The sequence below is a fragment of the Fusarium poae genome, chromosome 4 (genome assembly GCF_019609905.1).
Source record: "Fusarium poae strain DAOMC 252244 chromosome 4, whole genome shotgun sequence".
NCBI classification, from domain to species: domain Eukaryota; kingdom Fungi; phylum Ascomycota; class Sordariomycetes; order Hypocreales; family Nectriaceae; genus Fusarium; species Fusarium poae.
The window spans coordinates 5,628,071-5,654,189 of NC_058402.1; the positions used below are offsets into that span (position 1 = coordinate 5,628,071).

Below are 26,119 nucleotides of genomic sequence, written 5' to 3' on the forward strand. Positions count from 1 at the left end.
AAGAGAAATGATGTGTACATCATCAGTAGGAAACAATACTATCATGTTTGCTTGCAGTTTATTTTGATTCATTCTAGCACAGACGTCGTCTCATTATTCAGAGTCATTGCAGCCAAACATCCCAACCATGTCCGGCTAACAATTCAACTCCTTAACCATCAGCCAAACCCTCTCTCTCTCTAGACTAGTTGGGGTAATCCTTAAGGTGGTAACTCTTGAGCTTAACAAATTGGTCAAAACCAAATTTGCTAAGTGTCTGTCCTTTGCCAGAGTTCTTCCAGCCAGTCCATGCCAGATCCTATTGTCAATCAGTCAGCAAAATGTCACTCATTACACAAGCTAGAGCCCCTTTGTTCTTGGGGCAAACGCAAAGGAAAAAGAGAAAGAAGAAAAAATGAACATACCGGTGCCGGATAATCGCATCGGTTGACAAAAACAGTGCCTGCTTCCACCTCCTCGGCCAACTCGTATCCCTTGTCTGTGTCCTTGGTCCAAATACTGGCAGTCAAACCAAACTCGCTGTCGTTCATGTACTTAATGGCTTCGTTGTCATCCTTGACCTTCATAACAGGAACTGTATCATGGTCAGCAGAGATACAAGTAAAGCGCTGTTGGGAAACTTACTAATTGGGGCAAATGACTCCTCAGTCATGACCCGCATGCTGTGGTTGACGCCTGTGAGAAGGGTGGGTTTCACAAAGTTACCCTTGGGAGGAGGATTGCTGAAAGTCTCGTTTTCAGGAGTCGCATCCTTGGCACCGTTGTCAACGGCGTCCTTGATATGTTCCTCGGCTGCCTGCTTTGATCGCTTGGAAACGACGGGTCCAATTTGAGTCTCTTTGTTGAACGGATCTCCGAGCTTGTAGCTCTTGAGCACCTTTTGCACAGCCTCAACAAACTGATCGTGGATCTTCTCATCAACATACACACGCTCGAGAGAACAGCAGCTTTGGCCAGAGTTAAAAATAGCACCATCAACAATCTCAGCAGCAGCCCAGTCGATATCGACATCTGATCGGACGTAGGCAGGGTCCTTGCCACCCAACTCCAGACCGACATTTACAATGCGGTCAGACGCAGCTTGTTGCACAGCGAGACCTCCAGCCACAGAGCCTGTGAAACAAACAAGTTCGATCTTGGGATCGCGCACAATGGTCTCCATGACTGTAGGAGAGCCGCAGTGGAAGTACTGGCAAACGCCATCGGGCAAGCCCGACTCCTTTAGAAGATCGGTGACACGCTCAACAATGGTGGGAGTCTGAGGTGAGGGCTTGAGGATTACACTGCATCCTGCGAGAAGAGCGGGAATAAGAGAGTTGACCAGGATAAGGTAAGGGTACTAGTAACACAGAGTCAGTGGATGGACTAATGCGATGCAGCATAACGAGGCCAGCGCTTACGTTCCAGGCAAAGATGATGAGAACGGGTCCGACGGGGACTTTGCGGATGAAACGCTTGAAACCCTTCTCGGCCTCGCCGTCGGTGTCCTTCAGAGCTTCATCGCTGATCTTGAGGAGGTATTCACCACGCTTAACGGCTGTGGCGACTTCGCCAGGTGTATAGGAAATGGGGCGACCCATTTGCACAGTCAACTCCTCACCAAGCTCATCCTTCTTGGCCAAGAGAGCATCGAGGAACTTGCGAACGATGGCTTGACGCTCCTTCAACGTTGTCTTGCGGTAGTTCTGGAAAGCTTCAGTAGCGACCTTGGGAAGAGACTCAAGGTCAGCAGCAGAGGCGCCATTCCTGGTGAGAATGGCCTCGTTTGTGTTTGGGGAGATTGTGGTGATTGTTTCGACAGACATAATGACGTTTGTGTGTGAAGTACTCAAGTAAGAATGAGATGAGAGAAGAAAGAGTTGAGTTGACCAAGTCAGTATATGTCTTTGTAGTTGGCCACCTTGGAGGTTGGAAGTGGAGTATATGAGTTGGAGGTCATGAGTAAACCTAAGGGCTCTCAGTTAACGTTAGTAGGTAGCATCTTTCATGACGGCGGTTGGCGGCTCGCGGCTCGCGGTGTTGCCCCACGTTAGTTAATGTTTGGTACAGCGCATTTGAAGTACCGACCTCGGCGGTCTAAGGTCTCATGAATGCAAACCCCGCTATGATATGATAAGACATGATAATATATATATCTGAAGATTGATAGGATGGAGTAGGGTAGTCATGAGATTGCTTGTGAATGAGCTAGACTAGGTACCTGTTATTGACTTGACTCAATTTACGATTCTTCACTCAAGGGTAGCTGGGAGACAGATAAATGGGGGCAAATGCAAGAAAATCTACTTTGTTAGCACAATTCTGACTTGTAGATAGAGTTGGTGTTTAAATCTTAATATTGCACTTCAAGACTGATATGATAACTGATTAATAGCATTGATTAGGGCCTGACTGACAATATTCAGTTGTCATGAAGCTCTTTACAGGTCCTCCCTCTCAAAACTACTAACCTACCTAGTACTGTACAGGTACTTCTTATCAGTGACGTCGCTGGCTACCCCTCCAAGTCACATGACTACATACCTAGTACTCCAAATCGAAGCAGAACTCAACTGACCCCTGCAGTCTGAGCTAGGGATCGCGTAACACCTTATCTTATCAGCGAACTACTTTTTTTCTACACTTGCTTCTCCAGCCTCGCATAGGGAGACACCAATCCCAATACCTAGCTGCCATACAATCGCATACATTATTCGACATGGCACCCGAAACTAAGAACGATTTCTTAGAAATCGCCGACAGTGATGCGGATAGCGATGTCGGCTACAACTCCGAGGAAGATGATTTGCAAAAGGGTGGCCGCGGCGCCAAGCGACGGAAAGTCGAGTCCGACGACGAAGATGACCTAGGAAGCGATATTGATGAAAACGCAAACGACGATGAAGACGAGGCGACTGAGAAGGACGTAAAGAAGACACAAAAGGAAGACAAGAAGGAAGACCAGTCCGAAAAGTCAAAGCGCAAATCCACCAAAGACACAACATCAACAGAACTGCCCGACATTACAAGGACCCTCACAAAGAAGAACCTCGTCGCCTCCGAAGCTGCCATTAAGAAATCAGGCGTTGTCTACCTTTCTCGCATACCTCCTTTTATGAAGCCCACCAAGCTGCGATCTCTCCTCGAGCCCTACGGCACCATCAACCGCATCTTCCTCGCCCCTGAAGACCCAGCCTCGCATGCTCGTCGCGTTCGCGCAGGTGGTAACAAGAAGCGCTCCTACACCGAGGGTTGGGTCGAGTTCACCAAAAAGAAGGATGCCAAGGCTGTCTGCGATCTTCTCAACGCGCGCACCATTGGCGGCAAGAAAGGCAGCTACTACCACGATGATTTATGGAACCTACTATACCTCAAGGGCTTCAAGTGGCACAACCTTACAGAGCAAATTGCCGCAGAGAACGCAGAGCGCTCTAGCCGCATGAGAGCCGAGATTAGCAAGTCGACAAAGGAGAACAAGGAGTTTGTCAGGAACGTGGAGAAGGCAAAGATGTTGGACGGTATGGCGGTCAAGGCCAAGGCCAAGAAGAGGAAGGCAGAGACCCATGCGGAGGGTCAGGAGGACGAGTCGGTGCGACAGATCAAACGGTCGTTCAAGCAAGTTCCTCTAGCGAAGAAGAAGACGGATGGCGAAGATCAGCCAGCTGAGGTGACGAGGGTATTAAGCAAGATTTTCTAATTTCATACAAGCCACACAGTTTTGTTGTTTATCTTTTTGTCTATAATACCTGATTTTGTCAAAAAACCATGAATTTCTCGGGGAATGGAATAAAATATCCATATAAAACATGATGACCTATCCAATGATCTGCATGATCAAATCTTATTCGAGCCAAGTGAGGTGGACCCTGAACTTTATGACTGCAGCACTTGCATTTTCCAAAATTTGCCCCGCGCCTGCCAAAAAAGATTCTGCCCGATAAGCTGCTTATCAACCAGCGGCGAACCAATTTCTCCCACTATTGGGTTTCCAAAGAGTCACTGAGCATCGTCCATTTTCAACCCAAAACAAACACCATTAAATTCACCTACGACATCGTTGCCCAGCATGTCGATGGATTTGGATGATCAGCCTATCTCCATAGCCCCTGTCGCTCAGCAGCAGGGTGCTGCAACGTGAGTCTTGATCTTCTTGAACACACCCCGCACCACACTCGTCGTCTTGGGCGCAAATGCTAATCCAGATCTCTTTTTCAGTATTCTCTGTTGTAACTGTGGTGCCCCGATCGATGGAACCGCATCATCCGGCGCTCTCTGCTATGACTGCATCAAGCTCACTGTCGACATTTCCCAGGGCGTCCAGCGAGAGGCCACCCTCAACTTCTGCCGAGACTGCGACCGATGGCTCATGCCCCCCACCAGCTGGATCGTCGCCGCTCCCGAATCTCGCGAACTGTTGGCACTGTGCCTCAAGAAACTTCGAGGACTGAACAAAGTCCGTATCGTCGATGCTAGTTTCATCTGGACCGAGCCTCATTCGCGAAGAGTCAGGGTCAAGATCACCATTCAAGATGAAGTCCAGGACGGCATGCTGCTCCAGCAAACTTTCGAGGTCGTGTATGTTGTGGCTTACCAGCAGTGTCCCGATTGTGCCAAGTCATACACTGCCAACGTCTGGCGAGCCGCTGTCCAGGTCCGCCAAAAGGTTCTTCACAAGCGAACCTTCCTGTTCCTCGAACAACTCATTATGAAGCACGGCGCCCACAAGGATACCCTCAACATCAGAGAGGCCAAGGATGGTATCGATTTTTTCTTCTCACAAAAGAATCAGGCCGAGAAGTTCATCGACTTCCTCAACTCCATGGTGCCTGTCAAGACCAAGGCCTCTCAGGAATTGATCTCTCAAGATATCCACACCTCCAAGAAGTCTTTCAAGTTCACATACTCGGCCGAGTTGGTGCCTATATGTAAGGACGACTTGGTTGCTTTGCCTATCAGGATGGCTAAGCAGTCCGGCAACATCTCACCTCTCCTTCTCTGCCACAAGATCGGCACTTCCGTCTACCTGCTGGACCCCCAGACCCTCCAGACTTGCGATATCAGTGCGCCAATCTACTGGAGAGCCCCCTTCTTGTCTCTGACAGACACTCATGAGCTTGTCGAGTTCATCGTCATGGACATTGAAACCACAGCAACACAAAAGGGCAAGTGGACACTTGCCGAAGCCACAGTCGCCCGAGCCACTGATCTCGGTGTCAACGACCGAACGTACTTCACAAGGACTCATATGGGCCGACTTCTCCAGCCTGGTGATTCCGCTATGGGTTACCTCCTGGCTGGCACCGTCTTCAACAACAGCGAATACGAGGCGATCGAGAATTCCAACACATACTCGTCAACAATTCCTGACGTGATACTAGTCAAGAAGCACTACCCCCGTCGCAGAAAGAACCGCAAGAGAAACTGGCAGCTCAAGCGCATGAACAAGGACGAGGGTGAGCTTCTTCCCAAGAAGGCAGACCAAGAACGCATGGACCAAGAGTACGAGCAGTTCTTGAGAGATGTTGAGGAAGATGAGGAGCTCCGTGCCACGCTTGCCCTGTACAAGTCCCAGAAGAGGGCCGAGGAAGAGATGAGCGTTGCCGAGACCGAGGGAGATGACGAGGCTCCTCATGTTGACCTGGATGAGTTGCTGGACGACTTTGATGAACTTACAATGCAGGACCGGCCAATGGAAGATTAGGACTTACACGAATAAAAGAATTGATTTGATTTCCAAGAGAACACATCTCTCAGTATGTTATGGGAATTTTTGTGAAAGTGTGTCTATATGAATGAGGGAATCTCGTCGAGGGAGGGCTTGGCCGGTGCTGTGCCTTCCGTCCGGCGATTTAGCACCCTCGATTTACGGCGGTCAGACATTCTTTTCGTGATGCCAAAAATGTCATCATCGTCTATGTCTTCGTATATATCGCCGCGCTTAGCTATGTTGCGTGTGCCATCTCCTGGTGCTGTAGTTGGCCGTTTAGCACTGGAACCGGATCCTGAGGTTTTGTTCATAGTTGTGCTCAAAGCTCGGGGGGTACTAAACGATGGCCGTGGCGCCGAGCGTGACACAGCTGGGCTCGAAGTGTGGACTGAGCGCGCTGCTTTTGTCACGGGCTTGCGTGAAGGTGTACTGAGGTCTAAATCCTCTCCGTCGTCCGTCTCATCATCATCCACGAGCGAAAGTTGCCTCTTCTTCCCTGAACTAGGTTTCTCGGTCTGTTTCATCCGTAATGGAGTGATCTTTTGTGAATCAAACCCAGCAGAAGCTCTTGTCTTGGCTGCGTCGGCCAGACCTGCTGAGATCCACTTGTGCTCCTTCCTTGGACTTTCCATGAGACCTTGCAGACTTGACCCGGTGAAGGGCGTGTCTTTTTCATTGGAAGAGTTGGCGAGAAGTCTGCGCTGCTTGGATACACGATGCGCGGTCTCCTGGCGCTGCCGCGCAAGGAGGGTAGGCAGGCCGATGATGGGGCGCTCTATCTCTCGAATAGTATCCGCGTTCTGGTGCTTAGCCAGGTTCTTTAGGCGGTCGTACTCTGCGCGATGTAGATGAACAGTGAATTGGTGAGCCATGTTGAGAAATTCGTCTTCAACCATGCGATAGCCATCATCGTGGTCAAGACCTGGTCTCATGAATCTGGGGGCCCGGTCAGCCGGTAATCTAGTTAGGGATGGGGGGATGAGACGGACCTTTCTGTCGGTGGCTCCGGGGGCGGTGATGTCGACGGACTTCGCGTGCCATCTGTAAAATAGAATGAGTATATGTGAGGCGGCGATGGGTATCAGGCGCCATACCTTTTGAATCGACAACGCGGTCATGACGCGGTTCCTTTGTAGATGCTGAAGGACTGCCGATGGCAGGATTCGATAAACGAGACGGTGTCTGGTTTGGACTTTCAGATTTTAAGGATGATTTCTTCTCAGGGTTTGGTTGAGTCGGGGAAGTCTTCCACGGTAGTTTTCTCCCCATGGCTGAAGGTACATTTACTGGTGAGATAGGATATGTCGGCGCATCTGGATGGTGGTTGAAGTTCGGTGGGGTTGACCTTCTTAGGCAGCTGTGCTGAGCTAAACGTGTGAGTGAAGTTTAACAAACTTCACATAATAAACACAAACTTGACCATCTAAACACTTTATATACCATGAGACCGAAGTGAATAATCCGAGCTTGTGAATTGCAGTTTGAATCCTTATAAATCTTATTTTCTTATTATCCTCGCCATTTTAAGCGTGGTATAACCTCTCATTCATGACGAGTTTGACTACTAAACTCAAAGAATGTTCAAAGACGAAATTGTCGCAGTCGATAAATTCCTGAAGAGGCGAGTGATAATACCAATAGTACTAAAACCCTGTAATAATGTCCGTTAGATGAAGTCTATTTGAAATTAAGAACAACGGGGTCTCAGGAAAGGCCGCAGTCAAATACTTGTCCCTACTTAGAGAGGTATCATAGAGCAAAACTGAGCCAGACTTTCCCTATCTTTCTATAGGTGTGACTGGGAAGGTCTAGGAGAGCACTGCCACCATCGAATCGCTTTGGAGATCTGCCCTGCTCTTCTTGTTATCTTGCCGCGCCAGATCACAAGCGATCATCTGGTAAATATAGAGCCGAGCTAACAAACTGGACAGTCTCGCCCAGCCCTCGTTAGCAACAAGCTATGTCTACATAAAAGAACAGTCAGTCATGTGCTCTCCCTTTGTCTTATGCTGCTACCTATTCTCCACGACCACTCCACACAATGCTTGAAAAATATTCGCAAGGTACAACATCAATTACGAAACCAACGCCATTCTCCAGATTCCACTATCCCTTCTCATTACCCCATAGTTTCGTTCGATTTCTCCAGACTGGAGTCTATACCCCCGGCATCGGAGAAGTCTCGCCCAAGTTTCCTTCAAGTACCTCTCACCGACCCGCCACGGTGGATATGCCATTGTGTAATAGCCCAAGGAAACACTAAATAGTTTTTTCTTGTCCTTCCCATTATTACAAGTATTTAATTCAGAGTAAATAAATTCATGATAGTGGACTTTGTCGGGAAAGTGTATGGGTCCTATTGCAAACTTGCCTGCAAATGACATAACAAGAACAAGAACAGCAAATTAGTACATAGTAGTAAACAGGCAGGCAGTTTATAACGTCAACTCGACCGTTTTTTGCCAGTCACTGGACCTCGCTGCCACTTCCCGTACCCACCGCAAAAGATGAAAAAAACTTCCCTTTACGCGGGAATCCACCGTCTCGTACCTCGTTTGTACCTTTTAATGGTATTGTAGAACAGGATTCTTGTGTACACGCCCCCCTTGTCCCCGGACAAGCGAGCGGCTCCCATGCGGGGAAAAATAGGTAAATAAAAATAATAATTGCGGAGGTGGGCTTGCTCCAGAAAAAGAGAGGGAAAAAAAAAGAACGATGGATGCTTCTCTCTCTTCCCCAGATAGGAGCTAGACAACAGCCCAACTCAGGGGAGTGCGTGGCAGGGCCAAGACCGAGATCAAACCCCACCTTCACGGTAAATCGGAATCTTGATACCGCTTCGGCGATAGCAACCTCGAAACCGCGGTAGCAATAACAGTAGCAACAGTAGACAGGTTGAACAAGAAACTCTCCCGAGACCGCGAAATTTCCCCGAATACTCGTCGATAAAGTCCCACCCAACCTGTTCTTCCGCTTTCGGTCACCACTACAGCAAGAATAGTCCTTTTACCTAATAAAGCAGGAACCGCCTGTCAGCTCAAGGTAGTCCCAAGGTGAGAGGCGGGCCAATCGTAGGTAGTCTTGGATCGTGGGCCCCGAGGTGTTCATCCTAGCGTAAGTACCTACTAAGGTACATAGGTACCTAGGTACCTTGCTGTATCTGCGGGTAAAAGCTCTGGCGTGCGCCAAGAATGCACCCTTGCCATTATCCTGCACATGTGAATCTACAGAATAACCCATATCTTCTGTTTCACTACATTGTCCTCACACAAAGACCACGGAAAACGTGACGGTTAAACAACTGTATGTAGCAAATGCAGTCAAGGTATATTAGAAGCTGTCAACAGCATGCTAAAACAAGGATCGTTCAATGCTTTTTGCAGAGACCCAGTCATGATAGGTGCAGTAATAGTAAACATTTCCAAACGCCAGTTCTTTCCAGGGTCTTGTAGGTAATTGACCACTTTCATGAGTTCGTACACAATGCCAACCACTCAAAGTTTATCTAAGCAGCGTCACGGACGACCTTGTCAACAGCCTTGGCAAAGTACTCGACGTTGTTTTCGTTGAGGCCAGCCATGCTGATACGACCGTTCTTGGTCATGTAGACGTGGAACTCTTCTCGAAGTTGAAGTACTTGCTTCTCGCTCAAGCCAGTGAAGCTGAACATGCCGATCTGGTCCGTGATGTGGTTCCAGGTACCAGGGGTCTCGAGCTCTTCAAGCTTGGCTCGGAGGACGTCACGCATGCTAATGATACGGCCAGACATGGTGCGTAGATTCTCCTCCCACTCAGCAAAGAGGTCGCGGTCGTTGAGAACAGTGCTGACGATGCGGGCACCGTACAGAGGAGGGTTGGAGATTTCGGATCGCTGGAGGATAGCCAATTGAGAGCCAATGCGAGTGATTGTGTTTGAAGCCCCAGCAGCGGGAGATGTGACGGCATGGAAGCAACCGGCACGCTCTCCGTAGAGGCCGAAGTTCTTGGCGAAACTCTGAGCAACAACAAGCTCGAAGCCCTGATCGACAAAGTATCGGATAGCCCAGGCATCCTTGACAAGATCGCCAGAGGCAAATCCTTGGTAGGCGGTATCGAAGAAGGGGAAGTGGTTCTTCTCCTTCATGATGGAAGCAATCTCAGTCCACTGATCTTGCGTGGGGTCGACACCAGTAGGGTTGTGTGCGCATGCATGGAGGACGAAGACGGAACCCTCGGGAGCGGACTGCAGAGTCTTCTTGAAACCCTCGAAATCCAGGCCCTTGGTCTCCTTGTGGAAGTAAGGGTATGTGTCGATCGACATGCCAACATTCTTGAAGATTTGGTGGTGGTTCGCCCATGTGGGATTTGAGAGGTAGACAGTCTGGTTGCCCTTGTAGAACTTGGCAAGGAAAAGAGCTCCCAGGTGTACGGCACCAGTACCAGAGATTGTCTGTAGTGTCGTTGAGCGCTTATCTTGGATGGCAGAAGAATCGGGGCCAAAGACAAGCTCGGCAGCCTTGGATGTGAAGCTGGCAATGCCCGCGATTGGGGCGTACTCGTGGTTGAGCTCAGGGTCGTTTCGGAGGATCTCATCAGCCTATGACAAGCGTGGGGTTAGCTCAAATTCCAGGACGAAAGGTATGACCAAAGTCGTGGCGGCGGGGCTGTTGGGTTGGGGCAAGCTGTGACGCAGATTTGCATACGGATCCAGATGGCGCATTGTGAGGGTGATCCCATGACACAAAATTCGCAGTACTGAAAAGACTTGAAGGCCGAGTCGAGTCGGCAGTGTAATCATTACACATACAGGGCAATGCCTGGAAGTACAATGTGTGTATGCGACAGGGGAATGTTTGGTAAATGAGAAAAAAAGGCAATGCCATGAAGTGCAAGCAGACAGTGTGTAAGATTGGTTGGCGCAAGATTCATACCTTCTTGACGACTGGCAACACCCAGGGCTTTGCATTCTCGTCTCTGTATGCGCCGATACCCTAACAAGAAACCAGAGATTAGCATTCATGGCAAAATATAGATAAAGATAAAGTGTTGAACTTACAAGATCAATCTTGTTAGGGCTGTCGTCGGCCTTGTACTCTCGTGCAAGACCAAAGAGAGGGTCTTCAGGTGCCTGGGGCACGACTTCGGCAGGGAAATTTGTAGTAGAAACCATTTTGGGTGAGATGTGATGGGCGATGGAGTTGAGACGAGAAATGGAGGAAGACGAAGAAGGAACCGGCGCCGTTTTATCAGTCGAGCTTGAGCTTGAGATGCTCAGAGACCGAGTCTGACTCTGACCTTGACGGGGTGTGTTCAGTGACGGTGTCATAGTGGGCTGCGGCACTGAGGGATTGTCGATTAGGAGGGTAGGGATTGGAAGAGAGAGGGGGTCTTTGGGGTCTTGGGGCGGTCCGATGGCCTGGCTTCAGTGGAACTTGGGGGCGTGTGTCTTGTTGCGGAAGTTGACTTTTGCGGGTGAGGTAAGGTGAACTAAGGTGAGAGACTCGAGACTTCCTTTCAACCTATCGGCCTGAACCCCTGCGGGAGTGTGCGTCTTTGGGGTAAACAGAAAAGGTACCTAACAGCAACTTTTGATCAGTAAGTTACGGTCCGCCACAAGTCATGTTTGATTGACATGGAAGAAACAGTGAAAAGCCTGTTTTAAGATAATAATAGAAAGATGAAGATGTGATGCGAATTTGTTTGTCACAAAGCCGCCTCATTTTTTGTTTCTGATCTGGGAACGGATGATAGCCCGTGTAAGAGAGAGGTAATGTCCATTGCTGCAAGCTGCCAGGCACTCTCTTTCCCCAGAGCCCAACGGTCTTTTCCCGTGCGACTGTTCCTGTTCCTTATCTCCAGAGGTCAAAGAGACTCGGAACATGGTCCGGCTGGATTCCTTACAAGTAAAGGACCATGAATATCCACTTGAAGGGCCAGTTGTTGCGTAAACCAGATTCTGGCCTGATGCAATTGGTCATGTACCCTAGCATTCAATGCACGCGGGCAAATCAGGCGCCGTTCTTCCGGACCACTGGAGCTCTCGGGGGAAGGGGCGCCCACCCCGTAGGTACTAAGGTACCAAATAGAGGTGGAAGGTATCTGGGTACAGGTGGGCTCACCTCACCTCATCGAGTTGAGCGGTGGGCTTTTTCTTCCAGCTTGTGCTTGTGCTTTTTGATGCTGTCGTTGCATGGGACAAGACAGGACTTGCGCAGTTTGGTTTGTTCGGGTTGTGCTTGAGGGGTACAGGTACTTGTTTGACTGAGACTCGAGCTCAAATCATTCCAACAGGGACAGGCTCAACGGACCAAGGGCAGTGCAGTAGGTAGGTAGCAATAGTATAGAGAAAACTTCCTCTTGCGTTTTATTGTGAGAAGGTTAAAAACTTACCTTGCACCAACTGCTGTTCCTGTATGTTCTCTGATGATCCTAGGAATATTCTTAGAAGCCCTGTTGTTTCCGACCAGAGCTCTTGTAGTACATATGGATAGTGAATATCTTGCGATGATCAGACTTGATGGCGAGTTAATCGAGTGTTCGTGCGCGTAGATAGATACTGATAATATACGATGATAAAACCGTTAAGAAATAAAGTACATCTCACTCTATCGAGTTTGAGACAATTCTGAATCTTTTATGTTTGGAGCATTACCGAAAATGCCCCGTGAGCTTGTGAAAAAAGCTTGTGAAGCTCCATCTAGGCTATCACGTCAATGTCGAGCTCTCATTATCCATCGCCCGCCTTGGTACACCTCGGCTCCTTGCTCGACCCAACGTCACACGCTGACCGGCTACAGTAGGTACGCCGGTCATTTTCACCTTTCACCGAGGTATGTGCATTTTCGTAGCATAATTTCTTATGCTGCTTTATTAACTTGGCATGGATCCAAAACCGGCGGGCTGACGTAGTGTTTTATCGGTTCAAGTAATTGATCCCATGTCCAGTTCCATAGCGAATCAACTTTTGAAGAGAACAGACGCGAGTTATTATGGTGTGATGTGTGGTCCCTTTGATCAGTTAGGTTCTTTAATCTGATCTACATCTCATATCATGCCAAAAACATCGCTTACTACTGTCTGTTCAGGTACCATGAAATACTATGCCACATAGCAACATGTTTCTCTAAAAATCCAGTCTCTTTTCTAATCTCTCTAGTTCTTCCCCAACCCCCCTCCCCCCCTATCGTGACTCCAATAGATCCATTCCCCAGAAAAAAGAACCCAACACAATTCTTCCAGACCCTTTCGATTCACTTCCCCTGTACGCCCCCATAGCAGAATACATGCATCGAGTCTTTAGCCCCGTCACGGGGAACTAAAAAAATCCTAGACAAACATCACGGGGCCTCAGAATGCACGGTTGAGTATCCGTAATAATAGTTGGCCCACCTCCGAATTCGCCCGCCTAAAGGACATATCATTATGGATTTGATTTGTCGTATGACAATCATGGTTCAGTCAGATGGATCATATTTATACTTATCCCTCTCTGAATTTATATCTCATTCTTGAATCTGGGGGGGCCAGCTCTGGCCTCATTTAGTCGTCTGTATACCTAATTGGGCGTTAGTATCGTATGTCTTGTAGTATCGAATGTTGAATCCGATCCGCCCTGAAGACGCAGCCTATGACTGAGAAGTAAAATGTAAATAAAATAGCATAATCGAGCTTGCCAATATAAGTCAACATCTCCTGGCATACGCTCCAAGACAATAAGCGTGTTTTTAATCGAGTTTTTAACGGGGCACGATCTAGTGGTTACTTCCGAATCATCAGATACTACTATAAGATCACTACTACTTCTCATTTGTTCGTTCTAGATTGCGACGGATACTGATACAGAGCCTCTGATATTGTTTCACTGCCCTTGCTATAAGACATTATGGCAGGCGAATCGCGCTCTTATAATGGCTATAGACACTCCCGCTTCTCCTTTCCACTTGAGTTCGAGGCTGTCTGTATATCTAATTAACCGACTTGCCCAGTTGTATGAGTCTAAGTTCACACTCTTCCCTCCCTCAACTACCTCAGAATATAAGATCCCAAACGACAAGGAACGCGCATAGTCCGCCGGCTGCAAAGAAAGTATACTTGGCAGGACTAGCCCGTTGGGTCGCTTTTTTGAGTTCCTTATTACCACCGCCAACGTTTTCTGTTGTCGAAAATGAGTCTGACACTAATTGTTCGATATGCGCAGATTGTGTTGCAAGATTGTTTACAAGCAGCGATTGTAACTCAGATATTTCCAGTAACGACTTTTCAGCAGTCCTGAACAAGGGTCAGCTCACATATCCCGTAAAAAAAACTTTTTTTTTGCCCAAGGGGTGGCGGTTGCGCTTTGGGCTCCAGTGCAGAAACAAACCAGCAAAGGTGTATCGATGGACATCGAAAAATGTATAGATACGTACCTGACTTTGTCCAAGCTGCTCTCGAAATGCTTCATCATGTCCTGGTTCCCTTCCTCAAACATCTGAATCTGCTCCTCGGTCAACCCTTGGTTCGGGAACTTCCCGTCATCGGACATAGGGATCTGCCCGGCAGGAGCTGTCTGCGAGAGTCGCCGGGCAGAAGGAGGAAATTCCGCAAAGTCTCCAGCGATACCAGCTCTGGAAAGCATGCTACGGCTCTTTTCCATCTCTCGCAGCAGCCGTGCCTCCATCATGTCCTGTTGCGTTCGGCAGCAAGATTCGAGGCGTTGCCGTAAATACCAGAGAACGCCATCCCGATGGATGCCTACATCTCGCGCCTTGGCCTCTGCTTCCTCGTGCTCCTTTGTTTTGCTACTAACTATGCCGCCAGAAGCCCATGAACCCAGAGCACCTAGACCTCCTACATATTTCTTTCGAATCACAGCTGTTTCGGTTTCTCGTCGCAACTGCTCAGCCTCATCGAGAGCGCGAATGCCAGCATTCAGTTCTCGAATCATCTGTTTCGCATTGGCATCGACTTCTTCTCTGTCTCGGTCGGAGAGTACACGGGTTTGACCTTGGGCAGCTCGGCTATTTGTCTTCCGTGGCTGCGCAGTCGAGAGGTAGGCCTGTCTAACATCTTGAAGTTCTCGATGAAGGCTGGCGATGTGCGAATTCTATGGAAGCTGATTAGCTTGGAGAGTGCGTCGCGATGGATATGAGGCACTGACAATTCGATATGCCTCTTTTAGAAAACCATCTATAGCATCCAGACTGACACGCTTTCTTGTTTCTGGCGCATTGCGCTCCCTGAGGAGCTCATCGAAGGTGACTGTGATGTTCATGGCGTCATGCGAATCGTTATAAAGATGGGTGAGTCGTCGCAAAGAAAAAGAAATGGAGTTCAAAAGGATCCTTTGGCAATTGATAATGTCGCCCCAAAGTTTTTGGTGTTCTGCTTTGCTTAAGCAAACGGTCATCAACGTGAGGATTAAAGGTTGTAGACACCATGGCTGTATCGTAGCTCTGAGCTCCGACGCACATTGACAAGCCACATGGCTTAGTCATCTAGTGGAGGTCGAATGCCGAACAGTCAAAGTCTTCCTTTCCTTTCATGTTTATTATGATGCAACCTCTTTAATCTTGTATTTCTAGTAATGGCTAATTACGAACCAAATATTGACATCCGCTTGTTTCTCCACTTGGCAAATTCTTTCAACGAGACGATTGCCGCTCATACTTTGCAGCTTCAAGACTATTAATTTTTTTTTAACTTTCCTTCACTGTAACTTCAGCAGTTGATCTGATACCGGCGACAATCTGATATACCTTACAGAATCGAACGTCTTCGTAGTATCGATTGATTACAGTTCATCACGTTCACTAACAGCCCGGCCTGGCCGTTAATATTCAACATGAATCCGATTGCGGACCGGACCGGGGCTCGGTATGAAGTGGGGATCGTCGGGCCCGTGAGTCCAGATTCGGCCGGATTCACGGAAATAGAAATCTCGATGTGTCGGGAATAATGATCTATGGAGAACGTTCTCCGATCCCGCGAGTAGTCCAAGGATTAAAAGACTTGACTGCCACTTCTTTTTGTTTTTCGCGTCATGATTGTCGTTATCTCTTTATCCTTCCTCAGCAAAGATGGCCGAGAAAGACGAAAACCAGCCCTTACCCAACCACTCGGGCTCTCACAGACACGATCACGACGCTATCAGCATACGGAGCAGCCTAACTGACACCCCAACAGCTCAAGATACCACTCCAGAAAAGCTTGGCGAATTTCTAAACAATGAAATATCGGCTCAAGCTGACGAAGGGGTTCTGGGTGACCCTGAGAACATGACCAGAGTCTCCAGTGGACCAGCATACAGCACTTTCTCTAAAAACACCAAAAGATGGATATTGGCCTTGGTCACTGCCGCTAGTTTCGTCTCTCCCATGACAGCCAATATCTATTTCCCTGCGCTAAACCCAATCGCCGACGACCTGAACATTTCCATCTCACTGATCAACCTCACTTTGACATCCTACATGATTTTTCAGGGGTTGTCGCCCACCATATTCGGTGATTTTGGCGATATGGCAGGACGTCGGCCCGCTTACATCGTTGCCTTTTCTATTTACATAGGCGCCAATATCGGGTTGGCTTTGCAGCGGAACTTTGTCGCGCTCTTGATCTTGCGGTGTGTACAAAGTGCTGGTAGCAGCGGCACCCTGGCTCTCGGTTACGCTGTTGTGGCCGACATCTCATCAACGGGCGAGAGGGGAAAATACATGGGAATTGTTGGAGCAGGAATCAATATTGGCCCAGCTCTTGGTCCCTTGCTGGGTGGCATATTGAGTCAATACCTGGGATGGCCTGCCATCTTCTGGTTTTGCGCCATCTTCTCTGCTACCTGGATGGTCCCTTTCATTCTCTCCGCCCCCGAAACATGCCGCAACGTCGTTGGCAACGGGTCAATAGCGCCTCAGAAATGGAACAGAACATTGCTCGATATTTACAGTAACCGAGGGGATGTCCCAGACCAAAACGCCCCGAAACGAAAGCTCAAGTTTCCAAATCCCTTAAAGACGTTGTACATCGTTTTCGATAAGGAGATGGCTATTATATTATGCATCAACGCGATAATCTATATCGCCTTCATCCTGACAGCGGCGACTTTGTCAACACTCTTCAAAGAAATTTATGGATACAATGACCTCCAGGTTGGCCTTTGCTATTTGCCTTATGGTTTCGGCTGTGCCTTTGCTGTTGTTGCTCAAGGACGCGTCTTGGACTGGAACTATCGACGAATTGCGAGAAAAATTGGCTTTACTATCGACAGAAAACGTGGAAACGATCTGGCAAAGTTCCCAATCGAAACAGCGCGTATACAGGCTATTTATCCTATATTGCTTGCTGGCATTGTTACGCTCATCGGATACGGCTGGGCTCTGCAAGTTGAGACCAGTGTTGCCGTCCCGCTTGTTCTAGTGTTCCTCATCGGCATGTTCGTACCAACTTCCTTCAGTGTTCTCAATACTCTGATCGTCGATCTGAACCCTACTGCACCAGCTACAGCAACTGCTGCCAATAATCTTGTGCGTTGTATGTTTGGAGCTGCGTCTACTGCGGCTATTGACCATATGATTGAGGGAATGGGACGAGGTTGGTGTTTTACGTTTCTTGCGTTACTCAACCTAGCTATGATTCCACTCCTGAGACTTGTCGATAAAAGAGGAATGGGATGGAGAGCGGCAAAAGCAAAGCGAGAAGCATTGAAGGCAACATAAAAATGGTCGAGTTCGTATAGTTATCTAGTCGTTTTATCATATTAATAGTTATCCTTATAGAGCTGCGACAGCGTATTCCAAAGGTTCTCTCTGCGCCTCCCACATCAGCCAGTCGGATCGCGTTGTTCTATATGTTGTTAGTTCCGTCAGGTTGGTGTATAGAGGTGTGACTCACGGTAACAAGCCCATGGCATTGATCTTCCAAATTCCCACACCTAGTGCAACAAGCTGGCACACGACGTACACAAACTTGACCTGTAGCAACTGGGATGAAAGAGACTGAGATGCCTGAAAACGTTCAAATGCCTGGTTCGTGTTCATGAGGCCCATCAAAGGGTTCTTGAATGCCATGAAGACCATCATGATGCTGAAGATCTGGAGTGAGTTGCCCGACATGTACATCATGATAGCGGTCATGGGTAAACCCTTGACGGGAGCCAGCGCGACTTCCCATGCCTTCTTGAGCTTCAAGGTATCCATCTCTTCAGCGGTTGGGGGCTTTCGGGGCTGAACTTTGGCGGCGTCTTTGTTCTTCTGTATATCGCGTTAGTCGCCTAGACTGTTTGACCGCGCGACCGGATTATGCTGACCTTGGAGTTGGTGACGGCTGTTCCGGAGCTGTAGCCTGGGGGGTCCTGAATGCCAGACTGCTTACCCTTGGCTGCGGGAGCGTGCTCGAGCTGGGAAACCCAGAAGGGAGAGTTGGAAGAGGAGGCCATGCTGTATCGCTTCAGATCTCGTATGTTCGTGATTGTTCGGGTTATCGTTGATTACAGGCTCAAAGGCAGATGCGATGTAGGATACGATACAGCTCGAGGAGGCGACGTTGACGTTGGTTGATTGGATTAGGTTGACGATTGGCTGGTCCACATGTGGTGTGGCGTAATTGTGGCAGCTGTAATTTCGGGTTAATCGCAACCCTCTATCTTATCAGCACCTTTTTGGCCTACATTACTCGGGGGTCTCAAGATCCCCTTTCCACTCCCCGACGACGCCGGTTCACGAAGCGAAAAGACCCAAGTACGACCTCGGCAGACGTCGCAAACCGTTCTCGAGAAATACAGCGCGTACCTCGTTTCTTCGAATTCCGGAACAGCCCCATAGCGATAACGAACGAACGAGAAAAGACATCTCATCTCTAGCGACCTGCAACCGTACCGTACCGTACTGTAGGCATTGGCCTACATTTACCATCCGCCATCCACCCTCTACAACTGTTTACGCTGGGCAACGCAGTCCGCCCAATTAGGTTGGGAGTATCATACAATTTTACAGATACGAATCTTGGAAGAAGTCAGAAGTGAGGGGCTTGTTCTGGAATAGGGCGACCATCCCGTATTCGAGGTTACCGAATCCCAGTTCCGTCGCATTAATTGGGATACAAGTACAACACCATGTCGAGCGCCGCCGGTGGAGGGGACTCCAAATTGTTTGCTCGAGTAAGCCTTCCTATTCTTCTATCATGTCTCAGCCTCGTAGGACCTAAGGTCTTATAAGTTCTTGACTTTCCATTACGCCGAAACTCCTTCTTGGTCTCTGTTGGTTGTGTTCGTCTGCTTTTACGCAGACCTTGATCTTGTCACAAGCGTTTTTTGCGTTTTAAATGAGTTTCTATCTCGATGTCAATATCGACAGTCTGTTGCGTAGCAACGCGAATGATCTGATACGATGTCCGCGATGTTCCTTGCATACATGCCCCCTAAGTCGATTTATGATGGCCCGAGACTAAACAATAAACAGGGCAAGGTTGCTGAGTTGCGTCTCGAGCTAAACAGTGGAGGAAAGAAAGACAAGAACTATGTGGGCAAGAAGATCGCGCTCAAGAAGATTGTCGCAAACATGACCATGAGCAACAACGACATGGTGGCTTTGTTCCCCGATATTATTGGGTGCATGGGCATCCAGAGTCTAGAGATTAAGAAGATGTAAGCCAGTCGGTATTGTCAAATTGACGTCGTTACTAACTCATAACAGGTGTTTCTTGTTCCTGGTCAACTACGCTAGGATGAGGCCTGAGATTGCCGTAAAGGCAATCCCCGTTTTACAACATGTGAGTTTCATCCCCAATCCATCAGCATTAGCGGTGACTGACATGAAGCTAGGATATGGAAGATCATAATCCTCTAGTACGAGCGTTGGCTCTAAGGACGATGTCTTATATCCATGTTAGAGAGTTCGTCGAAGCTACTGTACCAATAGTCAAGCACATGCTGAAAGATGGCGACCCTTATGTGCGAAAAACGGCTGCATTCTGCGTAGCGAAGCTCTACGACCATGATCGAAACATGGTTGAGAGCTCTGACCTCATCGATCGGCTGAACTCGCTTCTAAGGGACGACAATCCTACCGTTGTTGCGAGTGCCCTAGCTGGTCTAATGGATATCTGGGAGCGCAGCGATGCCATCAAACTCACCATTGACTATAGCAATGCTTCCAAAATGGTGGCTATTCTCCCAGACTGCTCCGAGTAAGACAAACCACGGCATTCACCAGGCTATTGCTAATCTTGTGTCAACAGATGGGGTCAGACATATATTCTAGAGGCTCTCATGTCCTATGTACCACAAGAATCCGGAGAGGCGGTACTCTTGGCGGAGCGGATATCACCGAGATTGTCGCATTCTAATTCGTCCGTCGTGTTGACCTGCATTCGGGTGATTTTGTATCTGATGAACTATATCGCCGATCAGAAGCAGATCTCGGCTTTGTGCAGAAAGCTCTCACCACCTCTTGTCACACTTCTCGCAAAGGGCCCCGAGGTACAATACCTTGCTCTCCGAAACGCTTTGTTGATTCTTCAACGACGACCAGAAGTGCTGCGAAACGACATCCGTGTCTTTTTCTGCAAGTACAACGACCCCATTTATGTCAAGGTCACAAAGCTGGAACTCATCTTTATGCTTGCTACCGAGGATAATATTGATGAGGTGTTAACGGAGCTGCGAGAATATGCTACTGAAATCGACGTCCACTTTGTGCGCAAGGCGGTGCGCGCAATCGGTAAGCTGGCGATCAAGATTGAGCCAGCAGCACGACGATGTATCAACTTACTTCTCGAGCTTGTGGCTACCAAGATTACATATATTGTGCAGGAAGCCACAGTGGTTATCCGAAACATCTTCCGAAAATACCCCAACCAGTACGAGTCCATCATCAGCACTTTGTGCGAGCACCTCGATTCTCTGGATGAGCCTGAAGCCAAGGCAGCTATGGTTTGGGTGATTGGTCAGTACGCAGACCGAATAGAGAACAGTGATGCTTTGCTGGAAGACTTCCTATACTCATTTGCGGAAGAGCCTGTCGAGGTCCAGCTTGCTTTGCTCACTGCTACAGTGAAGCTCTTCATTCAGCGACCTACCAAGGGACAGGAGTTGGTCCCGAAGGTTCTGAAGTGGGCGACAGAAGAGACTGACAACCCTGATCTTCGAGATAGAGCGTACATGTACTGGCGTCTCTTGTCGACAGACATGATTGCAGCCAAGCAAATCGTCATGGGAGAGAAGCCAGCCATTACGGCTGAGTCGGAGAGACTGGACTCAGCAACACTGGAAGAGATGTGCCTGAATGTTGGAACACTGGCCACAGTCTATTTGAAGCCGGTACAGACCGTTTTCAGATCTGCTCGGCCACGCAAACTTCAAGACTCTCCGGCGTTGCAGAAGCAAAACCTCCTTGTTGCCGGAGACAGCCAAAAGAGCATCAGTATGTTTGGTAACGCTGGAGCAGCGACGGATATCGACCCAAGGAGCCGAAACCCAATGTCGGCTGATGGTCAGGGGAACCTTGCACAGGCAGTCAGTGACGCGGATGCTTATTTTTCAGGTATCGGGACGCAGCAGATGACGCCGATGCATGGTGATCAAGGGGATGATGTCTTTGGAGGAGGTAATGGCCACTCGACAGGATACGTGGTGAGCGCGCATGCTCCTGAAGCCGTTCTTCAACCAGCGCAAGGTGCTGGTAGCAATGGTGATTTGTTAGTGCTATAAGCGATATCTGTATATACTAGTAATGGGAAATATAGCTGAAGATGAGGCAGTTGCGAGTAACTTGAGCAGAGGCCGTTTTGTATGTATGTATGTTGGCTCATTTGGACGCACCCTAGTCGATGTAGCACTGAACTTGTCTGTTATTCATGTTTCCACATAACCCCATCACAAGAGTACCCCGGGGGATCCCCGGGGAACAGCGTAGGCTAAATTCGGTTTGGCTTAAGAACCTTAAATTCAGATACCCAGCTGGGGCGAAGCACATTGTGTATGGTGTAGAGTCATCGAGTTGGATGTTTCTATTTGAACCAACCCGAGAGGTCAAATTTGGCTGGGGTAATCTAAGGCGAAGTCTCAGATACCAGGGCGAGCTAGATCCAGGCTTGGCTACTTGGTCTGGATCTGTCTAGTTTGTAGAAGCAGTAGAGAGAGGACAGGGGAGAGACATGTGAGTAGGACGTGAGAAACAAGAAAGGTTTACAGTCTGTAGTCAGCCAGAATGTGGTTTGGTTGTTCCGACTGTTCACTTGATGAGGTTCACTTGATGAGCTGGCGAGCATTTATGCAAGTGAGCGAGTCGGATTTCTTATTCAATGCAGGCCATACCCAAGGCGGGCATCTCAACCGTTTCGAGTATCTTGCAGGCGTTCATCCTTACATGTGTTTATTAGGGTGCAAATCTTTAAAGATTCAGAGGTTTTCATCAAATTGTACATCAGTTGTCGGTTTCCGTATTGGATATGACATTTTAAGTAAGCTCAGTATAAGGGTGCAATAAGTAGCAAGTTCAAAAGCCAGGTAATATGTTATATGCGTGTAAGTGGGATTCATGAGCTGCATTCGAGACATTCATCATGGGAATTTCAGAAGCGCTCACCAAATATGCCCTTCCAAAGATGTTCGCCGAAACAATGTCCAAGACCATAATCTATCTCTCTTTGGCTTAAAAGATGGTGGTCAACTCAGTGGCGCTGGTTTAGTAGGTTCCGTGTCCATGTGGATAGCATGGACAAGTCTGGAGCTAAGCCGGCGGCGCAGCAGCCGGCTACCCACAGTGGGCCGCAACCATTTGTCTTTTTTAGCGGCTTCCCGTCCGCCTATGTGGGCTCCATACTTGCCCGAGTAGGGAGGCACTCGCTGTAAGTTCCATTGTTGTTACCTAGGTATCTACTAACCTACCTACCTACCGTACGGATACTACCTTCCGTTTTACAAGTTCCATACCAGCCACTGAGCTTAACCGATAGAACGGAAAGCATCTGCCCCGGCACTGCCTGCCCTGCATTCGCCAAGTCGACGACCTAAAGAGCAGTCGTTTTGTGGCTGTTGATAAGTTGTTTCATTTGTTCCAACATCCTTAGCCCAGGTCCCAAGTTCCCTGCCTGCCACCTTCTTAGCTCAGTAGGTACCTAGTAGGTATTGTAGGATGGATCTTACAACAAGAGTGAACCTTTCTTGATGGACATTGGTCCAGTCTTTCTCGTGAAAGAAACTTCAACAATTATATTCGCTTGTCTAATTCATCTTTGTTATTAATCAACATTTAGTCAATTCTTCTACTGCTCGACTCGTTCAATCAATTCTTTGATCGTGTGAGTACCAAGCAGCCGACGGATTACGGCGAGTTGTGTTTGGTGTCGTCACCTCCCGCCTGGAACTTACCGTGTTCAGCTATCTTGGCTTTTTGCTTTCTCGAATTGAACATTTCTCGTTGAGTAACCCTCCAACGGTCTTTTCATCCCTATCCTCATGTGTCTGAAAACTCAGCATCGTTGAATTGATCGGCAAAACTATCAGCAAGCGGCGCGGTCCCTATTACTTCCGACTCGCCCTGCCTTTCACTGTCTCTCGTCCATTGTCACTTTATCATTTTCCCAGCCTGAATACCAAGGGAGCCAGCCGGCCACTTCAGTCAAGTCAAGCGCCCCCTCTCCTCGTTTCCCGGTAAGGCAAAGCGTTGGGCGACTCCAGGTTCCACGCTCGCTGCACCCGCTGGTCAACAGGGCTTCTTGGCTGCTTCGATTTGCTCTGCCTTGCACTGCTTGCCTGTTCAATTCCTTGATAGAGAGCTTGCTTACCGTATGGCTTGCTTGGCTTACCTATGGTAGAAGACTTGCTTACTGCTATTCAATCAATCCCAGCACCGTGCAGTGATTCATTGCTGCAACGTCCCGCAACCTGCGCTGCCCCTGCTGTCGCGTTGTGCTTTATGTCTGAGCGTTTTATCTGAGTGGACAAGACTCCGGCGGCCACTCACTGCCCCACCCCCGGTCTTGAGGTCCCCGGCCTGGGCGATCCATCCCATACTGCCATCGTCCCAGTGAACTTGACGTCTTTCACTTTTACTCCCCATACCTAGCAACGCTACGGATACTGACCACATTCATCCACATCTTTTATCCGCCATCCTCGACCTTCGATCGCGAGCCTACCCCCGAATCGCATTACCCATCCAAGAATCACTCGTTTGCGTTTTATTTACCGTCGCGTTCTTGCATCCATTGCGTGGTGTGACCTCAAATCACATCCATAATCGCGCCTCTATCACCCTTCATCCAGTATGTCGGCTCCAGCGGACTCCACCATGAGCGGTGGTAACGCTGCGCCAGTTGAAACTTCGCGGCTCGAACAGCCTAACGATGCTGTAGCCATGGAAAACATTACCAAGCCGTCCGAGCAGAAGCCTGCCGATCACGAGCGCGAGTCCGCCGATAAGACGAGCGCAGTTGAACCTGAGCCAACACTCTCAACCAACGTGCCAGCACCGTCCGACAACATCGATCAATCGACCACCGCAGCACCAGCTTCACCTAAGGGCAAGGAAAAAGAGACAGCGCCTCCACCGCCGACCAAGCAAGACTCGAATTTGGGCATAGGACCCGCCGTAGATGATATTCGGGAGATCTCAGGGGGCTCTTCAGATGGGCCCGTTTGTACCATCACACTTCTCCTTACTTCAGGAAGCCGACATCCGTACAAGATTGATGCCAAATACTTGAGCCGGAGGAATGTGGATATTCCAGATCAAACAGAGAACGGCCTTCCGGACCCGTTTAGTATCAGCATTTACACTCTCAAGGAATTAATATTGAGAGAATGGAGGAGTGATTGGGAAGCCAAGCCCACTAGTCCTAGCAGCATCAGGCTGATTCACTTTGGAAAGCTATTAGACGACAAGGAGCAGCTGAAGAGTAAGGCACACCATGAATCTGAGACAATATGTTCTTGCTGACCGCCAAACAGAGTACCAGCTTTCGACAGAGAGCCCCAACGTGGTGCACATGAGTATTCGGCCGCAAGATCTTGACGAGGAGGAACCTAAGAGTGGAAGCAAGAATCTTTCATCAAGTGGTGGCGACGGCCAACGTTCCCGAGGTGGAGGCTGCTGTGTCGTCTTGTAACGAGCAACTGTCTTTATCAGAAGAAACTCACTGTTACCCTGACCATCCCCGCCTGGTTACTGTTGGCCAAAGAGAAAAGCAACCTCAGCAACTATAAAGCCTTCGAGTCGAGATGATAAGCAGCGGAACGTCACCCGCACACTCTTTAATCAATTTCTTGGTCTATTCTTTTTGCAACCGCTCAGCAGAAGCGAAACAAGGTTCTGACGGGCGGAAGACGGGGTTACTGGAGTTTACATTGGCGTATTATCGTGTATTTGGCATGGTTTTGTTGTATTTGTTTTATTGTCTTTATTTCAATCGGCACGTTGCCGACATCGTCCTCAATCAACACATTCCTGGCAGTATAGTATAGAAAGCATTTTCGTTGCGATATAAACAGAATCACAATTACTGGTTCTTTTTATGAGGATATCTGTTGGTGATCTTTCACGTTCTTGGTCTTGTCTAAATGTAGGAAACCACGGATGTACAGAGTGACATCTGAAACCTCGTCCATCGTGAAATAAACTGCATGTTTACTGAATCTTGAGTTTCTTCTCCATCTCATCGTGGAATCCAGCCACGGCCCTTGTCTCGTCGCCCTTGAAGACATCCTCCCAGGTAATGGTAGTATCGCGGCCTCTGAGAATATCCTCATGAACACTGGGCAGACCGCCGCCAAGGGCCATGGGCCGCCACTCGCCGTTCTGGACAATCTTGAGCTCCATGCCACGACGGATGGGCTCGGCCATGCCATAGGTTCGTCGAAGGGTCTCCATCTTGAGAGACTCCTGGGTGGCCTCCCAGTTCTTCAGTCGGGCCTCGAGAGGGTGGGCAGAGGCGGGTGTGGACTTGGAATCGAAGGGGTTTGCGCCGACACCGTGGCGGAGAGTATCGTGGATACCTGGGGCGGAGGGCGCGGAGGATGTATGAGAGATGTGAGTGTATGACTGGACGTTGGAGTTTCCAGGGACGATGCGCATTGCTTGAGACTGAGGAGGGCAGAAGTTAGCTCTCATGACATTGAAGGTGGATAGACAGACGGGTGTTGATGCGTACCATGTTGGTGGATGTGATTGCTGATCTGCGAGTAAACAGACGTCGCTAGAATACGGTCTATGTATTATTCGCGGTCGATTTGGTTGTGGAAATACGGGCGACGTTGATGGATGGCTTGTATCTTTGGTGTGGTTGATGATGAAAGCTCCAGCTCCAGCTTTAGGTCAAAGGTCAAGGCAGCCTTGCGCTGGCGTTGCGTTGCGTTGACTTCTGGAACGGTACGTACCTTTTCTTCCGGGGATGCTCTGGTAGACCCACGCAAATTAGTACCTACTAGATACCGTCACTCACTTTAGTGAATCCGACTTCGCTTTTAAGATGGCATGTTTTATT

At 48.8% G+C, this 26,119-nt stretch overlaps 11 protein-coding genes across 11 annotated transcripts; 5 read left to right on the top strand and 6 right to left on the bottom strand.

The window, feature by feature from the left end:
- Positions 1-184: 184 nt before the first annotated feature.
- Positions 185-1,805, bottom strand: FPOAC1_011901 (uncharacterized protein; the record flags this gene model as incomplete). Its single annotated transcript, XM_044856268.1, has 4 exons — positions 185-298; positions 405-574; positions 625-1,339; positions 1,401-1,805. 4 exons carry the CDS (start codon positions 1,803-1,805, stop codon positions 185-187), a joined length of 1,404 nt encoding a protein of 467 aa, XP_044703581.1.
- An 893-nt stretch (positions 1,806-2,698) lies between these two features.
- ESF2 (RNA-binding ATPase activator esf2) lies at positions 2,699-3,676 on the top strand (the record flags this gene model as incomplete). The annotated part of the gene is made up of 1 exon (XM_044856269.1): positions 2,699-3,676. One exon carries the CDS (start codon positions 2,699-2,701, stop codon positions 3,674-3,676), a length of 978 nt encoding a protein of 325 aa, XP_044703582.1.
- A 369-nt stretch (positions 3,677-4,045) lies between these two features.
- Positions 4,046-5,680, top strand: NMD3 (ribosome-binding protein; the record flags this gene model as incomplete). The annotated part of the gene is made up of 2 exons (XM_044856270.1): positions 4,046-4,113; positions 4,195-5,680. The coding sequence occupies 2 exons, from the start codon at positions 4,046-4,048 to the stop codon at positions 5,678-5,680; spliced, it is 1,554 nt and encodes a 517-aa protein (XP_044703583.1).
- An 83-nt stretch (positions 5,681-5,763) lies between these two features.
- On the bottom strand, positions 5,764-6,955 carry FPOAC1_011904 (uncharacterized protein; the record flags this gene model as incomplete). Its single annotated transcript, XM_044856271.1, has 3 exons — positions 5,764-6,622; positions 6,676-6,727; positions 6,781-6,955. The coding sequence occupies 3 exons, from the start codon at positions 6,953-6,955 to the stop codon at positions 5,764-5,766; spliced, it is 1,086 nt and encodes a 361-aa protein (XP_044703584.1).
- Positions 6,956-9,191: 2,236 nt separating this feature from the next.
- FPOAC1_011905 (uncharacterized protein) lies at positions 9,192-10,991 on the bottom strand (the record flags this gene model as incomplete). Its single annotated transcript, XM_044856272.1, has 3 exons — positions 9,192-10,262; positions 10,597-10,656; positions 10,722-10,991. The coding sequence occupies 3 exons, from the start codon at positions 10,989-10,991 to the stop codon at positions 9,192-9,194; spliced, it is 1,401 nt and encodes a 466-aa protein (XP_044703585.1).
- A 2,701-nt stretch (positions 10,992-13,692) lies between these two features.
- On the bottom strand, positions 13,693-14,918 carry FPOAC1_011906 (uncharacterized protein; the record flags this gene model as incomplete). The annotated part of the gene is made up of 3 exons (XM_044856273.1): positions 13,693-13,933; positions 14,074-14,750; positions 14,805-14,918. 3 exons carry the CDS (start codon positions 14,916-14,918, stop codon positions 13,693-13,695), a joined length of 1,032 nt encoding a protein of 343 aa, XP_044703586.1.
- Positions 14,919-15,723: 805 nt separating this feature from the next.
- FPOAC1_011907 (uncharacterized protein) lies at positions 15,724-17,355 on the top strand (the record flags this gene model as incomplete). The annotated part of the gene is made up of 1 exon (XM_044856274.1): positions 15,724-17,355. The coding sequence occupies one exon, from the start codon at positions 15,724-15,726 to the stop codon at positions 17,353-17,355; it is 1,632 nt and encodes a 543-aa protein (XP_044703587.1).
- Positions 17,356-17,409: 54 nt separating this feature from the next.
- On the bottom strand, positions 17,410-18,074 carry FPOAC1_011908 (uncharacterized protein; the record flags this gene model as incomplete). Its single annotated transcript, XM_044856275.1, has 3 exons — positions 17,410-17,482; positions 17,531-17,889; positions 17,946-18,074. 3 exons carry the CDS (start codon positions 18,072-18,074, stop codon positions 17,410-17,412), a joined length of 561 nt encoding a protein of 186 aa, XP_044703588.1.
- A 675-nt stretch (positions 18,075-18,749) lies between these two features.
- Positions 18,750-21,344, top strand: FPOAC1_011909 (uncharacterized protein; the record flags this gene model as incomplete). The annotated part of the gene is made up of 5 exons (XM_044856276.1): positions 18,750-18,794; positions 19,096-19,280; positions 19,330-19,405; positions 19,458-19,822; positions 19,874-21,344. The coding sequence occupies 5 exons, from the start codon at positions 18,750-18,752 to the stop codon at positions 21,342-21,344; spliced, it is 2,142 nt and encodes a 713-aa protein (XP_044703589.1).
- Positions 21,345-23,904: 2,560 nt separating this feature from the next.
- FPOAC1_011910 (uncharacterized protein) lies at positions 23,905-24,745 on the top strand (the record flags this gene model as incomplete). Its single annotated transcript, XM_044856277.1, has 2 exons — positions 23,905-24,535; positions 24,588-24,745. 2 exons carry the CDS (start codon positions 23,905-23,907, stop codon positions 24,743-24,745), a joined length of 789 nt encoding a protein of 262 aa, XP_044703590.1.
- A 518-nt stretch (positions 24,746-25,263) lies between these two features.
- On the bottom strand, positions 25,264-25,789 carry FPOAC1_011911 (uncharacterized protein; the record flags this gene model as incomplete). Its single annotated transcript, XM_044856278.1, has 2 exons — positions 25,264-25,719; positions 25,787-25,789. 2 exons carry the CDS (start codon positions 25,787-25,789, stop codon positions 25,264-25,266), a joined length of 459 nt encoding a protein of 152 aa, XP_044703591.1.
- Positions 25,790-26,119: the final 330 nt, after the last annotated feature.